At 43.1% G+C, this 25,169-nt stretch overlaps 1 protein-coding gene across 1 annotated transcript in view; it reads right to left on the reverse strand.

The window, feature by feature from the left end:
* Nucleotides 1-25,169, reverse strand: part of LOC126234861 (serine protease 27-like) — a 63,875-nt gene that overhangs the window by 21,615 nt on the left and 17,091 nt on the right. Inside the window, exons 3-4 of the mRNA XM_049943602.1 lie at nucleotides 19,384-19,622; nucleotides 3,752-3,971 (exon numbers count right to left, since the gene is read on the reverse strand). Coding sequence (XP_049799559.1) covers nucleotides 3,752-3,971; nucleotides 19,384-19,622 — 459 coding nt within the window. The remainder of the gene's footprint in view (nucleotides 1-3,751; nucleotides 3,972-19,383; nucleotides 19,623-25,169) is intronic.

Below are 25,169 nucleotides of genomic sequence, written 5' to 3' on the forward strand. Positions count from 1 at the left end.
TGATAGACTACATTTTCTAAGGACTCTCCCAATGAATCTCAACCTGGTACCCCCCTTACAAACAATTAATTTTATATGATCGTTCCACTTCAAATCGTTCCGCACGCATACTCCCAGATATTTTACGGAAGTAACTGCTACCAGTGTTTGTTCCGCTATCATATAATCATATAATAAAGAATCCTTCTTTCTATGTATTCGCAATACATTACATTTGTCTATGTTAAGGGTCAGTTGCCACTCCCTGCACCAAGTGCCTATCCGCTGCAGATCTTCTTACATTTCGCTACAATTTTCTAATGCTGCAACTTCTCTGTACACTACAGCATCATCCGCGAAAAGCCGCATGGAACTTCCGACACTATCTACTAGGTCATTTATATATATTGTGAAAAGCAATGGTCCCATAACACTCCCCTGTGGCACGCCAGAGGTTACTTTAACGTCTGTAGACGTCTCTCCATTGAGAACAACATGCTGTATTCTGTTTTCTAAAAACTCTCTTACTTTGTTTATCAGGCGACAGTGTGGAACTGTATCGAACGCCTTCCGGAAGTCAAGGAAAATAGCATCTACCTGGGAGCCTGTATGTAATATTTTCTGGGTCTCATGAACAAATAAAGCGAGTTGGGTCTCACACGATCGCTGTTTCCGGAATCCATGTTGATTCCTACAGAGCAGATTCTGGGTTTCCAAAAACGACATGATACGCGAGCAAAAAACATGTTATAACATTGTACAACAGATCGATGTTAGAGATTTAGGCCTATAGTTTTGCGCATCTGCTCGACGACCCTTCTTGAAGACTGGGACTACCTGTGCTCTTTTCCAATCATTTGGAACCTTCCGTTCCTCTAGAGACTTGCGGCACACGGCGGTACTGCCGGCGATGTCGTGATGTTAGCAGAGGCACTCGCCCTGGTCGTCTAATGTCACAGCTCATTAACACCAAATTTCGACGCGCTATCCTAACGGACACGTTCGTCGTACGATCCACATTCATTTCCGTGCTTATTTCGCATTGTGTTGCTCGTCTGTTAGCACTGACAACTGCACACAAACGTCGCCATCCTCATTCGATAAGTGAAGGTCGTCAGCTACTGCGTTGTCCGTGGTGAGACGTAATGACTTGAAATGTGTTATTTTCAGCACCCTCTTGACACTTTGGATCTCGGGATATTGAATTTCCTAACGACTTCCGAGTTGGAATGACCCATGTGTGTAGTTCCAACTACCACTCCACGTTCAAAGCCTGTTAATTCCCGTCATGTGCCATAATCACGTAGAAAATCTTTTCCCATGAACCACCTGAGTACGAACGACAGCTGTGCCAATGCACTGCCCTTTCGTATACCTTGTGTACGCAGTACTAACACCACCTGCATATTCACACATCACTATCCCAAGACTTTTGTCACTTCAGTGTAGACTGCTAAGAGACAGTAAAGTTATTTTAGATATCATCGCATTAGCTACGAGACATAGAGTGCCATCCATCAGATTCTTCCCAAAGTTAAGTACGATTTTGTACACTACTGGCCATTAAAATTGCTACACCATGAACGAATGCAGATGATAAACGGGTATTCATTGGACAAATATATCATACTAGAACTGACATGTTATTACATTTTCACGCAATTTGGGTGCATAGATCCTGAGAAATCAGTAGCCAGAGCAACCACCTCTGGCTTGATACGCCTGGGCATTGAGTCAAATAGAGCTTGGATGGCGTCTAGAGGTACAGCTGCCCATGCAGCTTCAACACGATACCACAGTTCATCAGGAGTAGTGACTGGCGTATTGTGACGAGCCAGTTGCTCGGCCATCATTGACCAGACGATTTCAGTTGGTGAGAGATCTGGAGGATGTGCTGGCCAGGGCAGCAGTCTAACATTTTCTGTATCCAGAAAGGTTCGTACAGGACCTGCAACATGCGGTCGTGCATTATCCTGCTGAAATGTATGGTTTCGCAGGGATCGAATGGACGTTACAGCCACGGGTCGTAACACATCTGAAATGTAACGTCCACTGTTCAAAGTGCCGTCAATGCGAACAAGAGGTGACCGAGACGTGTAACCAATGGCACCCCATACCATCACGCCGGGTGATACGCCAGTATGGCGATGACGAATACACGCTTCCAATGTGCGTTCACCGCGATGTCGTCAAACACGGATGCTACCATCGTCATGCTCTAAACAGAACCTAATCCGAAAAAATGACATTTTGCCTTTCTTGCACGCAGGTTCGTCGTTGAGTACACCATCTCAGGTGCTCCTGTCTGTGATGCAGCGTCAAGGGTAACAGCAGTCATGGTCTCCGAGGTGATAGTCCATGCTGCTGCAAATGTCGTCGAACTGTTCGTGCAAATAGTTGTTGTCTTGCAAACGTCCCCATCTGTTGACTCAGGGATCGAGACGTGGCTGCACGATCCGCTACAGCCATGCGGATAAGATGCCTGTCATCTCGACTGCTAGTGGTACGAGGCCGTTGGGATCCAGCACGGCGTTTCGTATTACCCTCCTGAACCCACCGGTTCCATATTCTGCTAACAGTCATTGGATCTCGACCAACGCGAGCAGCAATGTCGCGATACGATAAGCCGCAATCGCGATAGGCTACAATCCGACCTTTATCAAAGTCGGAAACGTGATGGTACGCATTTCTCCTCCTTACACGAGGCATCACAACAACGTTTCACCAGGCAACGCCGGTCAATTGCTGTTTGTGTATGGGAAATCGGTTGGAAACTTTCCTCATGTCAGCACGTTGTAGGTGTTGTCACCGGCGCCAACCTTGTGTGAATGCTCTGAAAAGTTAATCATTTGCATATCACAGCATTTTCTTCCTGTCGGTTAAATTTCGCGTCTGTAGCACGTCATCTTCGTGGTGTAGCAATTTTAATGGCCAGTAGTGTATTATACTCTAAACAAATTTTATTTCCTTTTCATAGCCGGCCGCGGTGGTCTAGCGGTTCTAGGCGCTCAGTCCGGAACCGCGGGACTGTTACGGTCGCAGGTTCGAATCCTGCCTCGGGCATGGATGTGTGTGATGTCCTTAGTTTAGTTAGGTTTAAGTAGTTCTAAGTTCTAGGGGACTGATGACCACAGATGTTAAGTCCCATAGTGCTCAGAGCCATTTGAACCTTTTCATATTGTATTGACACATTTCTGTCACAGAGATTCCCTGTCAGACAAATGTTTAGTAATCACAACTTGCACTGAGTAAGTTAAATGAACTACAGCGGGTTTATGTTACCATGGATGTTTGGTCCGAGTTAATAATGGCATTCACTTACTACAATCACAACATATGTGACGAGTATATCCACCTAATTTTCAACTCAAGTTCGAATAGAGATATGAGGGCCTTATTAGCTGATAGGACAGTAGGTGAGACAGAGCAAGAGAAAAAATCTCAGACGTCCTCTGGAACGTAGCTGGGGTTTTTGTGCACGACACTGTGAAATATAATCAAAAAGTCTAACGTCTCAGATATGTAGGACGCAGGCGTTTTTTCAGGCCCCATGAGCTTCCTTGAGAAAGACCGAACAGAATAGAATCACAGAATATACACTTGGAATTAAAAAGCATCTGTACAAGATACAGCCTTTTCTCATTTTCACAGAAAATGTCTAGATGCTGATGCCTTGCTGCAAATTGTAGCTGTGTGTACAGATGCTTTTATGTTTCCTAGACCCTTTTCTGAACGAGAGCTACACAGTGTACTGCAGAGGCCCAACTCCTACCAAGTAGTCCATGCAGACGAGCGGTCCCCCGGAGTCCCCGTTGCAGGCGTCCTTCACTTCGCTGGAGAGTGTGCACAAGTTGGCGTCCGCTGACATCAAGCCGGGCTCTCCGTGGTAGAGCTCCATGCACCTTTCAATTGTGATGAGAGGCAGCTCTACTTTTTGCAGTACTTTCAGCAGAACCACCCGTCCAGTCTGCCTGCAGTACACCCATTTATCCCTGTGGAAAAATTAGAAAAATTGCACATCATAAATCATCCCATCACGAACGATGCAAAGGATCCTTGTAACATGCATATTGAGTATTTAAAAGCAAAGGTTCTACAAACAAAAAATACTACTCAAGTAGCTTAATTCAGCAACTTTTCTGAGAAAATAAAATAAACTTGTTACAAGTTTTGTCATGCAAGTAAATTGTTCTCAGTTTTCAAGCTTTGAATAATATACTCGTTCTTTCGACTGCTGCCTATGCTATCGCCGTCAGGAGTTAAATTTTCAAATCGCTGTAGAAATAACATCACTGGTCAGAATGATGTCAAATTACAACGGAATATTATCTGAGAAGGGGAGAAAACTTATGGTAGAAGAAAGAAAATAGTTACAAAATGTAACAACAGATAGAGCTGTAAGCATCATAATTTAATAGTGGTCTACTACAAATGACAAGTGAATTATACAACAATGCCTAAGGTGTACGTTTGACGTTAAACTAACTGTACTACTCAGTTTGTATGGGTGTACAGGTGTGATAGTGTTAATTACGTAAGCCCGTCCGCCACGGCAAGGTCATATAACATCGGATGGGAAAAATTGGTTTTTAAGTGACCTGAGGCCAAACACCACATAAAACGCATCACTCACATCAGTTTTTAATTGTCCTGAGGCCAAAAACCGCATAAAAACCACCAATCACATCGGTTTTTAACTGTCCTGAGGCCAAACACCGCATAAAAACCATCAATCAAAATTGATTATTAATTTCAATGTCACTGGCCCAAAATATGGTCAATATGATGTCCACCGTTTTCTGCAACGAGTTGAAAACGAGAAACAGCATGTTTCACAGCTGATCGAAGTATTTCCGGTATCACCTTCGGAATGTGTTGCGATATGCCTGCCTTCAATGCAACTAGGTTTTCAATCGAAATACTGAACACAACATCTTTCAGATAGCCCACAGCCAGAAGTCACACGGATTGAGGTCACATAATCGGGACGGCCGGGCTGTAAGGAAATGGCGGCTGACAATTCTAGCATTTCCGAAATGGCGCTTCAGCAGCTGCTTAACTGGATTTGCAATATGCGGAGGTGCGCCATCTTGCACAAAAATTATCCCATCCACACATCCACGCTGTTGTAGAGCTGGAATGACACGGTTGCGCAAAAGACACTCATAGCGCTTACCAGGGCCGGAAGCACCTGTCTCTTCGAAAAAATATGGCACTATGATAAATGATGCCGCAAACCTGCAGCACACAGTGACCCTTTTAGGATGAAGTGGTACTGGCTGGTTTGCTTGTGGATTTTCCGTTTCCCATATTCGACAATTCTGTGTATTGACATATCCTGTCAGGTGGAAGTGGGCTTCGTCTTTCCAGTAAATCTTCCATGGCCAATCATTGTCCACTTCCATGCGAGCAAGAAATCCTAAAGCAAGGTCTCTCTTGCTGCCAGGTCAACAGGAAACAGCTCGTGCACATGGGTAATTTAGAATGGATAGCAAAGGAGGATGTTCCGTAGGATTTTAAGCACCGAGCTCACGGGTATGTCCAATGATCGGGAATTCTCCGTGGACTACACGTTTGCACACCACCACTCGTCTCCACCAGCATTATTGTGGCCACTGCTTCCACTGACGTCGAATCATTTCGTTTCCTCCCTCTACCAGGTTGCACATCAAAAGAACACGTATCTTCGAATTTAGTCATCGGACAAAAACCTTTTTTCAAACCCTTCAGTGTCCGGAACTTCTGCAGAGTGAAGTGCGCACAGTCATCAATCTTGTAATACAGCTTTACAAGCAGGGTGCGATCCTGCATTGAGACAGTCATGACGTACGTCGCAGACGCGGAAGGAGGTCAAGCCTTGTACCCGGCGTGTTTATACCAACTTCAGTGGGTCGTGCGCATGACAAGTGTTTTCATTTACGTATTCTAACACGTACAGCGCCATCTATTGATCAATTTTCAGACTATTTTTTTTCTGCCACACAATTTCCCCCTTCTCCGATAATATTCCGTTGAAATTTGACGTCATTCTGACCAGTGGAGTTATTCCTACACCGTTTTGAAAGGTTGACTTTAATTATAATCGCCCTGTATATAGGCACGTTAGAAGCGCCTGGGAACTTCCAGAGAGGGGCGAGTTGGGCAACTAAACAGAAAGTGGAGTGAGGCAACTCCAAGCAGTACCGACTAGATGCCGGATAGAATTACGTTAAATAGCATGAAGGCCAGGTGTTACATCTGAAAGCGTCGATCCTGCTCCCCTGTAAACGCCAAAGATGTCTCTTCGCTTCCATTCGATAAACAAACTGCGCGCCCATTTATACGTACCTCTGGTCTTGGTTAAAATTTTTGCCGTTTACTACAAAGCCAGTGCCTCCTTTGCAACGGAATGCTAATGTGACGATGTATAAGCCAAGACACTAGTCTTCTCAAATTGTATTTTCACCTCCGTTCTCCAGGCACTGTTCAGTCACTGTCGAAGTTTCAAACTCCATTTATTTAATGCCCTCTGCGCAACGTTCAGCAACGGTGCAAATACACCGACGTGACAAAAGTCATGGGATATCGACATGCAAATATACAGATGGCGGTAAGCACCGCGTACACGAGGTATAAAAGGGCTGTGCATTGGCGGAACAGTCGTTTGTATTGTAGAATTTTGGAACACGTATTATGTTCGAGTATAATGACTTTTCTGGAGACTAGAAATCTACTCTTTAGTTAATCAGCATGGGTTTCGAAAAAGACGGTCGTGTGAAACCCAGCTCGCGCTATTTGTCCACGAGACTCAGAGGGCCATAGACACGGGTTCCCAGGTAGATGCCGTGTCTCTTGACTTCCGCAAGGCGTTTGATACAGTTCCCCACAATCGTTTAATAAATAAAGTAAGAGCATACGGACTATCAGACCAATGCTGTAGTAAATCGAGAGGTTGTAACATTGGAAAATTGTACTGAAATGCAGGAGGATCTGCAACGAATTGACGCATGGTGCAGGGAATGGCAATTGAATTTCAATGTAGACAAGTGTAATGTGCTGCGAGTACATAGAAAGAAAGATCCTTTATAATTTAGCTACAATATAGCAGATCAGTAACTGGAAGCAGTTAATTCCATAAATTATCTGGGAGTAGGCATTAGGAGTGATTTAAAATGGAATGACCATATAAAATTAATCGTCGGTAAAGCAGATGCCAGACACAGATTCATTGGAAGAATCCTAAGGAAGTGCAGTCCGAAAACAAAGGAAGTAGGTTACAGTACACATGTTCACCCACTACTCGAATACTGCTCACCGGTGTGGGATTCGTACCAGATAGGGTTGATAGAAGAGATAGAGAAGATCCAACGGAGAGCAGCGCGCTTCGTTACAGGATCATTTAGTAATCGCGAAAGCGTTACGGAGATGATAGATAAACTCCAGTGGAAGACTCTGCAGGAGAGACGCTCAGTAGCTCGGTACGGGCTTTTGTTGAAGTTTCGAGAACATACCTTCACCGAGGAGTCAAGCAGTACATTGCTCCCTCCTACGTACATCTCGCCAAGAGATCATGAGGATAAAATCAGAGAGATTAGAGCCCACACAGAGGCATACCGACAATCTTTCTTTCCACGAACAAGACGAGACAGGTATAGAAGAGAGAACCGATAGACGTACTCAAGGTACCCTTCGCCACACACCGTCAGGTGGCTTACGGGGTATGGATGTAGATGTAGATGTAGATGTATTCAGGTGATTCATGTGAAAATGTTTCCGACTTGATTATGGCCGCATGACGGGAATTAACAGACTTTGAACGAAGACTGGTAGTTGGACCTACGAGCATGGATCACTCCATCTCGAAAATCTTGGGGAATTCAATATTCCCACATCCAATGTATCAAGAGGGTGCTGAGAATGCCACATTTCAGGCATTACCTCTCACGACAGCACAAGCAGAGCCTGCCCTGGGCTCGTAAGGATATCGGTTGGACACTAGTCTACTGGAAAACCGTGGCCTGGTCAGTTGAGTCCAGATTTCAGTTGGCACGAGCTCATAGTATGGTTCGACTGTGACGCAGACCGCACGAAGCCATGGACCAAGTTGTCAACAAGGCACTGCGCAAGGTGGTGGTGACTCCATGATGGTGTGGGCTGTGTTTACAAGGAATGCAAGGAATGTACTGGATCCTCTGCTCCAACTGAACCGATCATAGACTGGAAATGGATATAATCGGCTACGTAGACACCACTCTCAGCCATTCACTGACTTCATGTTCCCAAACAATGATACGCCATGTCACAGTGTCACAGTTATTCTCGATTGATTTGATGGACATTCGGAAAAATTCGAACGAATGAGTTGGCCATACATATTGCCCGACATGAATCCCACCGAATATTTATGGGACGTAATAGAGAGTTCATTCGGGCACACCGGCCGCTGTGGCCGAGCGGCTCTAGGCGCTTCAGTTCGGAGCCGCGCACCTGCTACGGTCGCAGGTTCGAATCCTGCCTCGGGCATGGATGTGTGTGATGTCCTTAAGTTAGCTTTAAGTAGTTCTAAGTCTACGGGACTGATGACGTCATATGTCAAGTCCTATAACGCTTAGAGCCATTTGAGCCATTCGTGCACAAAACCTGCATAGGCAACACTTCAGAAATTATGGATGGCTATGGAGTCAGCGTGACTAAATAGTTCTGCAGGGGACTTCCAATGATGCGTTGAGTCCATGCTACGATGAGATGCTGCACTACCCCAGACAAAATTTGGTCCGACACGGTATTAGCAGCTATCCCATGACTTTTGTCGTGTTAGTCTAGTTTGGCCTAAATAGATGCTGTCGCATATACAGAGGATACTGTACACACTGGGCACTCTTAGACCTACATTGTATTTAAGCCTCTGTTGCATGATTTTTTTAGGAAACCAGTTTCAGTCAAAAAAAATCTGGGTGTAGTGTTTGACTCCCAATACACTATGTGACAGATAGAACACGGAGCGAGGTGGCGAAGTGGTTAGCACACAGTCCCTGGTTAGCACACTGGAGTCGCATTCGGGAGAAAACGACGGTTCAAACCCGCGTCCGGCCATCCGACTTAGGTTTTCCGTGATTTCCCTAAATCTCTTCAGGCAAATACCTGGATGATTCCTTCGAAAGGGCGCGGCCGACTTCTTCCGCATCCTTCCCTAATCCGATTGTACCCTTCCACAAATCAACCAACCAACCAACAGATTGAACGTAGAAATTTTTATTTAATTTGGATATATTTATTATTTTAGATGTGTTGCCATTCAGCAACATACTGAATATTTCGAGTAATTATCAAATATCAGTTACTGAGACATAATCTGTGCTCTCATTAAACATAATTTTACATACATTAAAAATCTGACCATATGTGATCTGAGTGGCAGAAATAACTACTCTCATTTTCCTTTTCAATCTTTATTTTCTTCTTTAATTTCATAATCAACGTGCCATGTTAGGCTCTCACATCCCTCTTAATTCTAAAATATAATTCCTTTCCACAGTCCCTAGCATCGGTACAACAAATATGTAGGCGCCAGTTCATCGCACTCTCAATATTGGCAATGCTGTAGGCTTGAACTTGCATACAAATACATTAACGCGTGATCTAGGGGAAATCATAGTCCATCCCAACGTAGTACGACACTATGAGCGTGTGAGTCGTCGGCGTACCGAATTGATTCTGGTCACTTTCCTGTAATTTCACCAAGGAAAATGGGAGTATGGCGATGCTGATAGTAGCGCTACAGAAAGGGGCAGCTTGTTATTCAAACATTACCCTATAAAGCTCACATTTCGTGGGCAAGTTACTTGGTGATGAATCTCCTCCTAAGCGATCCAATACCACCATCTCAGATTCGACTGTGTGAACCAGTTCCTGTCGATAGTACTGACCAACTCTCTGTGGTTTAATAATCTAGAATATCACGAATTTCAAACAACGGTGTCCATATCTTCCAGTAAGGATGACACATGTCCCATTCTACACCTTGCCTCACCATAAATGAAAAAGATGTCTGACAGTTTCGGTAACGGGTAATGTTCCATGCAAAGAGTAATGCTGTGGTTTGCATACTGTAAGACCTTCGGTACACACACCATCAGATTATTTGACTTGTCGCTCTAATGAAGTAGGCGAGTGTCAGCAATATGTCTCGTGGTCTTATTGTGGTGTATTTATCTTCTGCCGTTAGGTCATACGATAGAAATGCTACTTGCACGCTTAGAATAGCAGATTGATAGTGACCAGCTTTAAACAGAACTTGATTAATTTTCACACACATTTATTAAAATCATAAAAAGCATAGACATTGCGTAACTGGATTCTGGATGCTGTTTACAATTGACAATCGGATGTTCCTTTGGTCTTGGTACGTTAATCTTATTCTCACATATCTCTGATACTTGACAAAGTGTCTATTCATTTATCTTCATGGCTATGTACAGGAATATGGTAATCATATTAGGTGCAGACTGAAACTTGACTATAGACTGGTACAGACTGGTGCAGACTGGTACAGACTGGTGCAGACAAAAGCAGACTAATGCAGACTGACTAATCGGAGGTCTGTACACTCGTTATAATACCTCAAGCATTCAGGTATCACTGCGTGAGTGTGATCCGTGAGGAGAAACGGTTCTACGTTAGCAGCAATCTCATTGGCTGCGTTACATATTAATACGCGGATCGGTGGAAGCAGAATTCGGTCCGTCTCTAAGGCAGCGCCATCTCGTAGTGCGGAGATGGACGAGCGCTGCGCCTGCGCTGTTGTGCTTAGCGGGGCGCGCTCTAGTGGGAAAGTTGTGTACGCGCTGACTACGCGGAACTATGTACACAACAAATGCTCTGTCTTAAACAACCAGTCACTACAAATGAGCAGTGGTAAACTTCACCGTCGACACATGACAGGGGTGACCGTGTATTGTTTTTGTAAGTGGTGCAACCAGTGAAGAGGCTTACAGGCAGCTTTCTTTTATGAAATATACTGTTTAATTTCACGTCCCTGACGTTCGTTGCCACATGAAGACCTATTACAGGTCACTACAGGTTGAGGAGGTGATTCGGTAGATAGAGGAGGAGCTCACGTCCGGAAATGTGCCGTCTGGATAGAAAACGAGTTCGATCATCCGATCAATTTCAAATATCTCGCTTCGAGAAACGCATACAAAATGAGAAGAGACGGTCATCGTTAGTCCCCGAGATTAGTTTCAAATACCTAGCTTCAAGAAATGCATACAAAATGAGAAGAGAACATTGTCATTAGTCCCCGAGATAATTATGACGTCACACACCATTTTCATGCGACAGGAAGATTAGAGCCGAGAGACAGGCAAGTTCGCAACTGGTAGGACTGACTGTGGTGCTCTATCGAAGCGCCGCACTTGCGACTTTGAGGACGACACTCTTCGTCACACAGAAGGGAACCCGGCGACGAGCATTCTAAACATTGCCAATGCATGAGCTTACGCCGTGGATTACACAGGTCAGGGACCATAGTCTCCGCTACGTTCGTAACGCGACGCGGGAAGTTCGATTAGAAAGTGATCCAGTCTTCATATTTATTTTGCTCCAAACGGTACATTTCGAAGCATCGGTTCCTTGTAACCACTTTATCTACTACGTCCCTCTACATCCCACAGAAGTCTGTAATAAGAATTGTGAAAGACCTTTCACAGTCATCACAATATGTCTATCTAATTCAATTACTCAATTTTCCTTAGTCATGTTCCAGCTTGTGGGCTTTCAAAACAATAAATGCAATGAAATGGTGGCCCTCAACTACGCACCCTCCGACTCAGAGTTGAAATACTAAAAGTTTTGGCTGGTTTCGTTTTCTAGGGGCTGGGATACGTAGTTGCCTCATTACAGGCCAAATACTGCTGAGACTACAGTATACGATAAGAATACACACATGAATCGAATGGTCGAAGGTTTCTATCACTCAGCAGTTGCGAATTATGAATGTAACATAAATTTATAAATGAGAGATTGCAATTAAATAAAATCTGCAGGTACTATTTTAACGACTTTAAATGATGAGCTCGATAGTAGAAGTACTTTTGAGAATGCGGTATATTTCTGTGAAACACTTAGTGGTGTCGATGGTCCAGCAATTAAATAAAATGTAAGTTGGAAGACAGGGAAACAAAAGATTCCTACTGCACGTAATTAGTTATGAACGACAACATAGCTCGCGAGATATTCACTTCTGAACGCACTCTACGTCTTCACTGCAGAAGCCACGGAAATCACACAGGAGCACAGGTCAGCACTCCGAAATATTTCTATCCTTTGCGACCACGCAAAGTCTTCCCGCCGACTGTACGTCGCGCCTTCATGTCCAGCCTCTCCGTGTCCTGTGCTGTACTCTCCCGAACTCCCGGCCCTCCCTCGAAACGATGCTCTTCGGTCACTTCCATCCAGTCTCCCCATTCACGGGCGCTGTGATTGGCTAGAGCGCTCCCCCCAAATCTTCAAGTGAACGCACATTCACAAACATAATGTAACACTTTCTAAATACTGGATTTACATTTAAATAACTTGAAATTAAATAAATATTCCTACCGCTGGACCATAAACACGCTCTAACACACATTATTAGATACGGAAACAAATTAAATAAACATATATCAAAGGAATAGAACAAAAGGGAGGCCAGTAGCCTAATATCTCTGTGCTTTCTAAAATACAGCAAATATTTACCCAATTTCTTCATGAATAGTATATACCGGATACAATCAAAAACACAGAGGAACAAATATATTTATAAGCATGCTGCTACGGCGTTTTCGTGTAACTGGAGTACTGACGCGATCGATAGTAATCGACCACTTTCACCTCCAATAACTCATGTACTATTCAAGTTACATGCCTGTAATTCATACCAATTTAGGTTTATACCGAGAGATTTCTAAAGACACGGCGACCGACAAAATCGGATGAAGGGTTTATATTTTGGAAATTCGTTGCTGGGTGTTACTTGTATAATTTACCGTCAGATACTAAACTTTAAACTTATAAAGACATTACACCATCACAATCGTAATGTACATGTTTCTTTTTGAGGTATGATGATTCATCTGGCTACTATTAGTTTCTATACGAACTGTGAAATGTCTGCCATGATGGTTTCACAAAGTCCGCCATCATTTACACTCTCCGCATACAAGTCTCCTTCGTCGACACAAAGCACCGTCCTCGTCACAGCCGAGTTCCCAGCCACGCGGCTGGACCACGCGCTGGGGCTACCCCTCTCGTCCGGCTAACGTCCGGCACCACGTGTTTGCTGCCGGGCCCCGGCTTTGACGACTGTCCTGTGCGGCCGCCCCAACTCCGAACATATAATACTTCCGGGGCGTCACAACTCGCCCGTTACCTCACAAGCTCATCGGTACACACCTTAGGTGGAAGTAGTAATTTCCCCGAAATTCTACTAAAAGAGTATCCTGACACAGCACACTCAAACAGTCGAGGACAGAAATGTTATTTCAGTGGGATACAAAACAATGAAATGAGAAACTGATGTAGACATAGTTGTTAATGTCTTGCATAAAGGTGAGCAAATGTGCTTTAGTAGAGACACTTTGAATACATCCAGACACCCTCGTGTTTAGTACAGCTTGGGATGATGCCTCAGATTTCTCTGATCAGATCATATAAAAGAACTGAAAGGGCAGTAGAAAATTGGGAATTTGTATGTAGAAAATTACGAGTCAGCAAATAAAGTTCACATTCACATTTATAATAAGAAATAAGCCTTCATTAAAGTTTTAGAGTTAATTAATCTTTTTTATGGAAGTAACTTCATAATGAACCATGGACTCTGCCAAAGTTGGGCGCCTTACATGCCTCAGTGATACAGACATCCATATTTACGTGTAACCGAAATGATGTGGTACCTGCGCAGAGGGTAGAAGCCTTTTTACAAGTTATACCACCAACATTCTTGATGAGAGGCTAATTTGGTCTTGCTACGTTCTTACTGCGGGGATACTGCAGGCGTTTTGTATCCCGAGTACATGCAGCTCTCCAGGATGGCTTAAAGATGATGGAATCTTCTTCGGTAAGATTGTTGTTGTTGTTGTGGTCTTCAGTCCTGAGACTGGTTTGATGCAGCTCTCCATGCTACCCTATGCTGTGCAAACTTCTTCATCTCCCAGTACCTACTGCAACCTACATCCTTCTGAATCTGCTTAGTGTATTGATCTCTTGGTCTCCCTCTACGATTTTTACCCTCCACGCTGCCCTCCAATGCTAAATTTGTGATCCCTTGATGCCTCAAAACATGTCCTACCAACCGATCCCTTCTTCTAGTCAAGTTGTGCCACAAACTTCTCTTCTCCCCCTTGGGTAAGATATACCGTAGATAAAGTAGACTCCCACTCGGACATCCGGGCAGGGACTACGGAGGAAAGCTGTCACCAGAAGAAAACACAACTCGAGTTCTGCGTGTCTGTGTGCAGAGGCTGTGCAGAATGTGGGATCCCTCAATCAGGCAGGTACGTTTGAGAAATTAAAAATATAAATGGATATGCTGAAGCTAGATATGGTACGAAAATACGATTTTGTGACTGGGATGTCAAGTAGAGCGTAACTGAAAGTCAGGAGAGTACAGAGTTACAAAAACAAAATCAAACAGGGGTAATTCGGGAGTTAGTCTAATAATGAAGAAGAAAATACGAAAGTGTGAGCTTCTATGTACTGCATAGTGAAAGCATTATCGTAGACAAGGTAGACACGGCGCAAATATCCACTCCAACAGTAAAAGTCTATACCACTACTAGCCCCGCAGATGATGAAGAGATTGAAACAATGTATGATGAGATGGAATTTTTTAATGGAGAGGAAAATTTAGTTGTGATTATAAAGTACGAAAAAGAAGAGAGAAAAGATAGAAGGAGAAAATGGACTGTGGAAAGTGATGTAAATGGGTAGTCGTCTAGTAAAATAATTCACGGAGAATAATTAATTATCCTTAGTGCCTTGTTTCAGAACCATGAACGGATATTGTATACGTGGAACATATCTGGAAACACCGGAATGTACAAAGGTTACATAATAGTAAGACGGAAATTTCTGAACCAGATTTTAAATCGCAAAATGTTCCCAGGAGAAGATGTAGATTCTGTGCACAATTCATTGATTATTACTGCAGAGTAAAGTTGAAGAAACTGCAGGATAGGGGACCTAAATATGCTGAAAGAATCAGAAAACTGGATGCCGAATAAGGAAGACACTTGGCAAAAGAGAAGCAGCTATATGGACATCAGGAACACAGATGGCAAGCTAGTACTAAGTAAAGGTGAAAGGGCTGCATGGTTGTGGGAGTATACAGGATTTCTAAGGGGATGTCAGGCAACGACTGACCGGGACAGAGTACTATAGAAGATGAATGCGTAGCTTGGAGAGATGAAATAATGACGGCAGTAGTGAATCTACATCTGCATCTGCAATTCGTAATTAAGTGGCTGGAGAAGGGTTCATCGAACTACCCTTCTCTGCCTTTCCACTATCGAACAGCCCGTAGGAAAAACGAACACTTATTTCTTTCCATCTGAGCTCTGATTTTTCTTATTTTATCATGATGATCATTTATCCCTATGTAGTTGGGTGCCAACAAAATATTTTCTGACTCTTAGAAGAAATTTAGTGATGGAAATTTCATGAGAAGGTCCTGCCGCAGTGACATACGCCTTTGTTTTAGTGACTGCCACCACAGTTCGTGCTATCATATCCGTGGCGACGCGGGCCCCACTCAGCACAGCAATATTCCACAAGAGGGCGGACAAGCGTAGTGTAAGCAGACTCTTTAGTAGACCGGTTACATTTTCTAAGTGTTCTGCCAATAAATCGCAGCCCTTCTTTTGCTTTCCTCACGACATTATCTACGTGAATGTTTCTGTTTAAGTTATTCGAAACTGTAATCCCTAAGTATTTATTTGAGTTTACAGTCTTTAGGGCCGACCGGAGAGGCCGAGCGGTTCTAGGCGCTACAGTCTGGAACCGCGCGACCGCTACGGTCGCAGGTTCGAATCCTGCCTCGGGCATGGATGTGTGTGATGTCCTTAGGTTAGTTAGGTTTAAGTAGCTCTAAGTTCTAGGGGACTGATGACCTCAGAAGTTAAGTCCCATAGTGCTCAGAGCCATTTGAACCATTTTTGAACATTCTTTAGATTTGTGTAATTTATCGAGTAACTGCAATTTAGCGGATTCCTTTTAGTGTTTACGTTGATGTCTTCACAATTTTCATTATTTAGAGTCAATTGCCAGTTTCCAAACCTACAGATATCTTGAAATTTCCTGGCAGGTTGAAACTGTGTGCCGGACCGAGACTCGAACTTGGGACCTTTACCTTTCGCGGGCAACTGAGCTACCCAAGCACGACTCACGCACCGTCCTCACAGCTTAACTTCTGCCAGTACCTCGTCTCCTATCCTCTAAACTTTACAGAAGTTCTCCTGCGAACCTTGCAGAACTAGCACTCCTGAAAGAAAGAATATTGCGGAGACATGGCTTAACCACAGCCTGGTGGATGTTTCCAGAATGAGATTTTCATTCTGCAGCGGAGTGTGCGCTGATATGAAACTTCCTGGCTGATTAAAACTGTGTGCCCGACCGAGACTCGAACTCGGGATCTTTGCCTTTCGCGGGCAAGTGCTCTACCAACTGAGCTACCCAAGCGCGACTCACAACCCCGAGTCTGAAGACCACGAGTTTCGCTCCGACACACAGTTTTAATCTGCCAGGAAGTTTCATTTCAGTGCATACTCCGCTGCCGAGTGAAAATCTCATTCTGGCTACAGATATCTTGTTTAAATCATTTTGCAATTCATTTTGGTTATATGATGACTACGTGACGGTAAATTACAGCAGCAACTTCCATCAATTAGAAGGACTGCTCAGATTATCTCCTAAATCGTTTATGTAGGTTTATGGATGGTACAGGCAAAAAGACAAAAAGCAGTAAAAATCATCAGGTAACACACGATATACTAGATTTAACTGACGATAGGCGAACGCACAAAACTGCAGCAAATGAAATGGGCAAAAGGGCCTACAGGTATCTAAAAAGGAGGTAGACGGAAATTGCAAAACTGAAAACTGGGATGTCTAGAGTAGAAATGCAGAGTTGCATAAAAATTGATCAACATAAGAAAGGTGGATGCCGCATAAGGAAGACGCTTGGGAAAAGAGGAACAGTTATATGGCCATCAGGAACACAGATGCCAAGCTAGTACGAAGTAAAGGTGAGAGGGCTGCGGGTATGTAGGAGTATACAGTGTATCCCTTTTATGTTGAACATCGCAAATAAATATTTGTCCAGAAAGTAGAAAGTTTGTCAACCAAATGCTGTATAGGTACCAGGGGTACATAATAATGCTTCATAGCTTTTTTGTGACTCTGATCGTTACGAATATGTGAAGAACTATATGTTCTTTTTAAATAGCATCCAATCAGTGTTATTCGATAATCCAAGTTCTCTCCTCGAGGCCTGTTCAGAAACGTGTAGCAATGTATCGTTCATATAAACATGATTTTACTGTAACATGCACAAAATGAGGTGTGACTCTTCTATAATAAAACAAGTCCAATGTGCTGTAGCTGACACTAAACAAGTGGAGACGCAAGGAACACGCACATCTACTATAAAGTCAATCAACTTCAAATGAAGAATTTTGTGATTTCCTAGTTGTGGGCATTTCTGCACACCTCTCTTTGCGCACTGTCATTATTTATAAAGTAATTAAATTCTTAAAATCAATCTTTAATATTAATACAAAAGGAGGAAGACTTTCAACGTCCTGCCAGTGAGGACATGGACAGAGACGGTACTCAATACGGAATAGTACCAACATGGCAAGCGCAGTCGATTGTCACGTTTCTTTAAGTAAGTGATTTAGAGATCTGATTTTATCCATTATAAATGGTTTCGTGAAAGCCTGCAACTGTGAAAACAATGGTTTTGTTTATAAATAACTTTTCTTCTACCAGTCGTAATTGTTTTTATTCTCCACAGAAGAAAAAGGTAAAAACAAATGTGTATCTAGCATCCTATGCGTTGGTAATATATCACATAAGATTGCAAATATTTTCAAAAATCATGAAGTAAAAGTTGTGTTTCCTATATCAAATAAACTATAACAAAAACTGATACATAATATAAAGTCTGCTTATGAACCATAGTCAGGTTCTGGAATATACAAATTAACATGCCAGCAATCCTCCACCTTCTACTTAGGACAAACAGTCCGAAATTTCAACATCATTAAAGCCTACACAGAAACACAACATCAGAGATAGCCACAGACATACATAATACGGGATACCCATTTGGAAAAGCAGACAAAAATGTCGAAGTACTCCTCCGAATAAATAAAGGACACAAAATGGATTTGTTAGAAGAGCTGGAGATATATACACATTAGAGAAAATATGAGGACAAAATATTAAACAAAAAGTTCGAAAGAGAATTTCTTCAGATGCTTTGGCAATTTACTTCAATAAAAATAGTAACACATAAAAATAAGCATCATTGTAAAATAGATGTAAGCAAACTATGATCCATACTGTTAAGATAAATACCCTCTTTACAAAAGCATATCGTACTCTGTAAACGACCTGTAAAATTATCTATGTGTAGAAACATGCTTGTTTATGTAAGTTACTCTCGGTGTACGCCGTGTACTAAAAATTGTGTGCCATGTTTAACATGTGTGAGACTCTGCACAAGTGGACCGTAGAAAAACTGTAAGTACAACTTCTTCCAAATTTCGCCACTAACTACATGTATAAACTGATAGGTAACCAAAAACTGCACTATTTTACATTTTGCAGTAAAGTCAACAAAACAAAGCAGAGCCTCACACACCGAAAACATTACATGAAAATAGCTCAGTACAAAGAGGAAGCACAATTGAAAATGGGTATCGTTTCCCGAAACGTGTCACGTAAAAAGTCAACAAAAGAAAATCGTGACTGGTAGCAGAAAAGATTTTGAGATATCGTAGATAACGTAAATCTGGAAGGCTGAAGGGGTATTTGAACCGCGTTCCTCCCAAATGGGATTCCACGGTGCGATGCGCTGCATCGCGTCACTCAGTACTTGTAATTGGCATCGTATTCGTTGGTTGATATTTGACGATTTACTATAATGTTTTTTTTTTTTAATTCGGAACAAAGACAGAAGAAAGTGCAAAAACAAACTCAGTATGTGCGTACGCCTAACTGAGGGGCGCTATTGAGTCTCGCCATTGCAACACCTTAGCAAACTGCACCTCATTCAGAGGTCAAGCTAGTTGTGCATGCTGATGGTGACGAAAAGCGAAAGGCAGTTGAGGGAGAGAGCAGGTCGGGGTGTGGCAGGGATAGAGGGGAAAGACAGCTGATACTCACGTCTGTGCCTGGGGGTCCATCCTGAACACCGGCTGCGTCGAGCCCCACCCGGCTGCGTGGCAGAGTCGGCCTGCGCTAAGTTCTTTACTTAAGTCCAGTTCTGTTTCGGGCAATTTCGCCGGCTGAATTTGCTTTAGGAACGGCAGCGCTCTGACGAGACGAACCATGCCGAGGTCAGACCGCAGCTGCTCCGCGTCGAAGTCTGGATGTACTGAGATGAGGTCCAAAGCGCGCCACTCCTGTGATTGTATATAGTGCCGTTAATTAGAGGAAATTGTAAAAGCAGATTAACTTAAAATATTACACAATAGACGACACTGCAACCTACACTAGTGATTTGTATACAGCAGACTGCTGTAAGTGAGAGAGTAGGAAATATTGTACCTGGAAGAATGAGACAAGACATCTGGAATGTTAAACTTAATAGGTTCAATAAAAACACGGGAGAACTGCCGGATGTCAGTAACTTCCTCCCACGATATTTCGGCGCAGTCTTCTGGTCTTCTTCAGATGAGTACCACTGTAGTAGTACTGCCGAGTACGCGCATAGCTCTGGTATTTAAAGCCATACTGAGGTGACATTGCGCATGCGCTGCTCAGTCATAACAACTCCGTGCGCTGCGCCTCGCGCCCTCCACAGAGAAGATTTTGAGGAGAGAGCACTGGACTCTGCCACTTTTAAACCGACAGTATTTTGGCGATACGTTGACGACACTTTTATAGTGTGGCCTCATGGTCTGGACCGTCTCCAAGAATTTTTACGTCACATGAACTCCATGCATGAAAACATGAAGTTTACCATGCAGATAGAGAAAGATCGTTGCTTGCCATTTTAAGACGTCTTGGTGCGACGTAAGAGTGATGGCACACTTGGTCACTCGGTGTACAGGAAGGCCACTCATACAGACCTGTATCTGCAAACTGCTAGTTACCACCATCCAGCACAAACAATGGGCGTTCTCAAAACCTTGATCCACTGTGCCCTTACCATCTCTGATGCCGACAGTCTTCAAGCGGAACTGGAACACCTGCAAAAAGTATTTCCGAAGAATGGTTTAACAACTAGGCAAGTGAACAGAGTGATCCAGACCTACAAACGACGGAACAAAGAAGAGGAAGAGGCCTTCAGGTCGACTGCTTATCTACCATTTATTGGGAATATTCCTTCACAGATAGGCAGAATATTGAGAAAGTATCATGTGAGAGTCATCTTTCACCTCCCTTCCAAAATTTCATCACTAGTGGGATCCGTTAAAGACGATCTGGGCCTGCGTAATTCAGGTGTTTGCAAGATTCCGTGTGAATGCGGCAAATCATATATAGGGCAAACAACACGAACTGTGCAGGAACGCATTGTGGAACACCAGCGGCATACTCGCCTTCTCCAACCCACCAAGTCCGCAATCGCCGAACATTGTATTTCCACAGACCATTCCATGAATTACAACGACACAAAGATTTTGGACCCTACATCAAACTTTTGGAGCTCGATTATCACTGAATCTGTGGAAATAAGATTGTCTGACAACGAGACTCTCATCAATCGAGATATCGGTTATCGCCTAAACTCTGCTTGTAATCCTGTTTTAGAGAAACTTCGTAGTCGACGTAGTTATCCGCATAAAGATGAAAATCGACCTGATATCGATACGCCAAGCTTTCACCGTGGAGGGCGCGAGGCGCAGCGTACGGAGTTGTTATGACTGAGCAGCGCATGCGCAATGTCACCTCAGTATGGCTTTAAATAGCAGATCTCAGCGCGTACTCGCTTATGCTCCAGTCATACTGTGCCTTGTGTTCTTTTAACCGTCGCAGTGTGTGGCTTTTTGTGTGTGCTACTTTTAACCAGTTTTGTATCTCCATTTTACAGTCACCCCGATTTTTGTCTATTGCCTTCCATGATGTTCCCCTTTTTTATATCTATGTTCACCGTATTCTCTCCTTTGCTGTTTTTACATGTCTTCTATTGTTTTGTTCTAAGTCTTTCGGCTGAAGAGCAGCGCCTATGCTGCTGCCAGCCCGCCCCGATGAGGAATTGAAATACAATAAAGGAAAAAAAAAAGCGTACTCGCCAGTGCTACTACAGTGCTACTCACCTGAAGATGGCCAGAAGACTCTGCGCCGAAAATCGTGGCAGAACGTTACTGAAATCCGGCAGTTCTCCCGTGTTTTTATGGAACAATCAGTACGCCGGGAAAGCTTTAAACATCACATTAATAGGTTCAAATTTATCAGAGCAAATGAGGTGGAGATCTATTGGCAGATTTTGTACGTAGGTAAAGCAGACGAAGGTGGTAACGTAGTTAAACTTCCATCCTTTTTTTCACAGCCTCTAAAAACAGTTACAGACCAAACTGTTCAATCGTCGACACGCAGACGTAAATGTCGTTTCCGTTTCGACTTACGATTTCACATGACACCCTTAATGCTTTTGAGCTCCCCCGTCAGGTATGGGTGCTGTACGTGGTGGGTTCATCGTACAAGACGACAACGCTCGGTTGCATAAGGATATCCTCATTTACGAGTTCCTTCAACAGTACACAATTTAGCAGTTTCTGTGAGTACCACAGTCTTCTAATCTGGATCTCATAAAGTATGCTTGGAATGCTCGAGGTAAGAGTGACCTCAGTCGCAGTCTCGGTTTCCAGAGCTTTCCGCAGTGAAAACAGCATTCGAAGACAAATGAATGACGATAGTGTATCTGTGCGGTGAGAACAGCTTGAGCCTCATTAATATCAAAGACTAAATTGGCTGTGGTCCGAATGCAAAGTATTCTCGTCAGAAACACTATCAGCGAGGTATTCCCTCGCTTGTGAGACAGTCGTGTTGCAACTTTATGACTTTTAGTGACGTTTCGGGTAAAGGCAGAACAAGGAGACCGAAGACATGAAGACTTTGCCGTAGAAATACACGCACATCGAAGACATGGAATTCTACACGTCTACACACACACACACACACACACACACACACACACACACACACAGATACTCTGCAAAACCCCATATACAATACACGGCGTAGAAATTATTTCATACACTCAAACTCATACAAACTGAAGGCTGTTAAGCAAACATGATTCGGATAAGCAGCATGTGACCACTGGAAGCTAGTATCATAATACACCCAGAAACTTGTACGATCTCTTCTATCATCATTTTAGGAAATGTAGAAGATGAGGGTCTCATCCTTCGAAACGCACAGTGAATCGATAAATAAAATTGACGAATTAAAATTACTGTGTACTTCAGGAAATTAATCATTTAATAAAGAAGTGATGCCCCGAAATTTAAATATTTTATTTTTTCTTCCACCACAGACAATATCAGCAATCGCTACATACGTTACCTTAAGGTTTCCCGGCGAAACCACTGTTTGCACTTTTCACAGATGTCCAGCAAGGTGCAGTCGTCTTCATAACACTATATTTCGGAAGCATACCTAGCCGTCGTCTTCAGGTGATGCATGCAGAATGAGCTTCTTCACCAAAGCTCGCCCCCTTTATACTACGATCTGTTCCTAAACCTTCCCCCACCACCCACTCGCACGACGCATCGGGTGGACTGTGGGGGGACGGCATCGCCAAAGGATGGGCCCGAACCTCAGTCCCTTAGTGCATCTGTAGCTCTCGGCCGATGTTGTAATTTTTGTTAGCTGATCGCTGGGTCCAAAGCTTTGATTAAGATATGCCCACTGTCTCTGTCGATCAACGTGTCGGCCACTTGAATTCCAATAGCCTCGTTCAGAACATAGTTCCAGAACGCCAAGTCCGTCTTAACTAGTGATGGGCAGTCCACTCCTGAATTAATTCAAAGAAACAGATCCTTCTAAGGAGTGGCTGATGAGTGGTTCAGAAAAAATGAATGGAACCTCATCTGATTCCAAAATTCATCTCTAGTGGCTGTAACGAGGGGAATGAAAATTCTCCAGTATGTTGCTGCAAAGTCGCTCCACACAACATCTTTAAGAAAATGTTTCCCAAGCTACAAAAAATGTGTTATAGACCATGTGCACATGTGGATTTCCATACATTGTGACTACATGTAGCTTCTCTCATCCTTGAAAGCAACAGAAAATAAAGAAAGCTCCTTTTCTTCAATTTATTGGCTGTCAGGCCGAACCCATTCAGCCATCTCAATAGTAATGCTAATTATGACGAAACAAAAGTAAGCCCAACAGTACGCCCAGTCCCTGAGTGGGAAAAGAAAAGCTGCAACCTAGCCAGTAATCGAACTCACGTCGTTTCACTTGACAATCTGTCGCATTGACTGCGCAGCTGCCAAGGATAACCAAGAATTTGTGATTTAGAACGGTGCATTTACGTAGAAAACACCTCCCCATCATGTTTCTGCAATTCATTTGAAAAGAAAACCTCACAATTCAGAAGCTCAATAAGCGTTTACATACTTCTGAGTGAGTTGTTACTTCTTATCTTTTGTCTTAGCATCACACTCCGAATGTGTTGTCAGCGATCGTATAAGCTGCGATCTTCAGCCACTGCACAGTGGGAGCGTATTGCTAGGTGACCCAGGCATCGCTCCCTTCCGAATAGCTCGGCGCTCCGACACCTCTCACCAACTGGACCACAAGCCATGATGACTGCTTCCCACCAGTATAAGGTATCGAATCACAGTGAAGCTCAATTTCCCCACACTCTTATGATTCGGATTGCTAGGTAGCTCGCTACTCTCCAGCTCTCTCAGGAATGAGATCGCATGGAGCACATCACACAGCGAATTGAGATTTCACTTTGTTCTCTGCGCTCTCGCGACAGTGAAACAGCTTGCAATTCGCTTTGCTGACTGAACACCTCTCCATCCGAGTTCAGCTTCTTATAAAAAATTACGGTATGTGCAAAATATAATTATTTTAATGTACATGATAATCCGTCCATACAGGTTGTCTCAGGAGGAATGGTCAATATTCAGGGATATGACAGGAACCATCATTTGAAGCAAAAAACTAAATAAGGACATATGACCTACTCCAAAGTGTTTCTGAGATGGACCACATCCAAAGTTCTTTTGTAGGTTTTAATTGAATAACTTGAAATCTGCGGCCTGTAGCGAAAACGTGTAACAATACAAAATTAAAATACATTAAATTTCTTATAAAAAAGGTCCTATTCATTTTTTCTCTTGGATTTATAGTTTGCTTGAAGAGAGCGAGAAAATAATTAAAATCTTGCGCGACGCGCACGCGCTGAAACGTATATGGGTTTTGTAAGACAGTTTGAGGTATTTTTCCTGTTTGACAGCCCACGTGTCCTATATCAAATTATTCGTCTCGACTTCGTCAAACTACTGTAGTACATGAAAATAAATAACAATGTGCATGAAATATGTTCTATCTCGGAAATAATTCAGAGTTCTGCATATGTCCACACGAAGTTTTTTTCTTCAAACGATCGTTTCTGTCATCCCTGAATTTTGACCATTCTTCCTGGGACAACCCTTGTGTTATGTTTAATTTTTAATTATTCATTTAACCTGGACAGATGAATGCCTTTAGAATCCTTCTCATATCACACCAGAATTTTATATGTAGTTAGAAAACTTATTGAAATTACAGTTACTTAAAATCGTAATATTTTTAACATGATATCTTTTCTTCTTCTCTCTGCATGTATTAGGCATTTGGCTGTTATGGCCTCTCGCTTGAAATCGTTGATCTTCGTCTTTCTTCCTAAATATCTTCTGCCCACTGGGTAATAATATAATCAAGAACGTACCCAGCTACTCTTCTTAATAATCGGATCTCTATTGCTTGCATTCTGATCAGATGGG

The sequence above is a fragment of the Schistocerca nitens genome, chromosome 2 (genome assembly GCF_023898315.1).
Source record: "Schistocerca nitens isolate TAMUIC-IGC-003100 chromosome 2, iqSchNite1.1, whole genome shotgun sequence".
NCBI lineage: Eukaryota > Metazoa > Arthropoda > Insecta > Orthoptera > Acrididae > Schistocerca > Schistocerca nitens.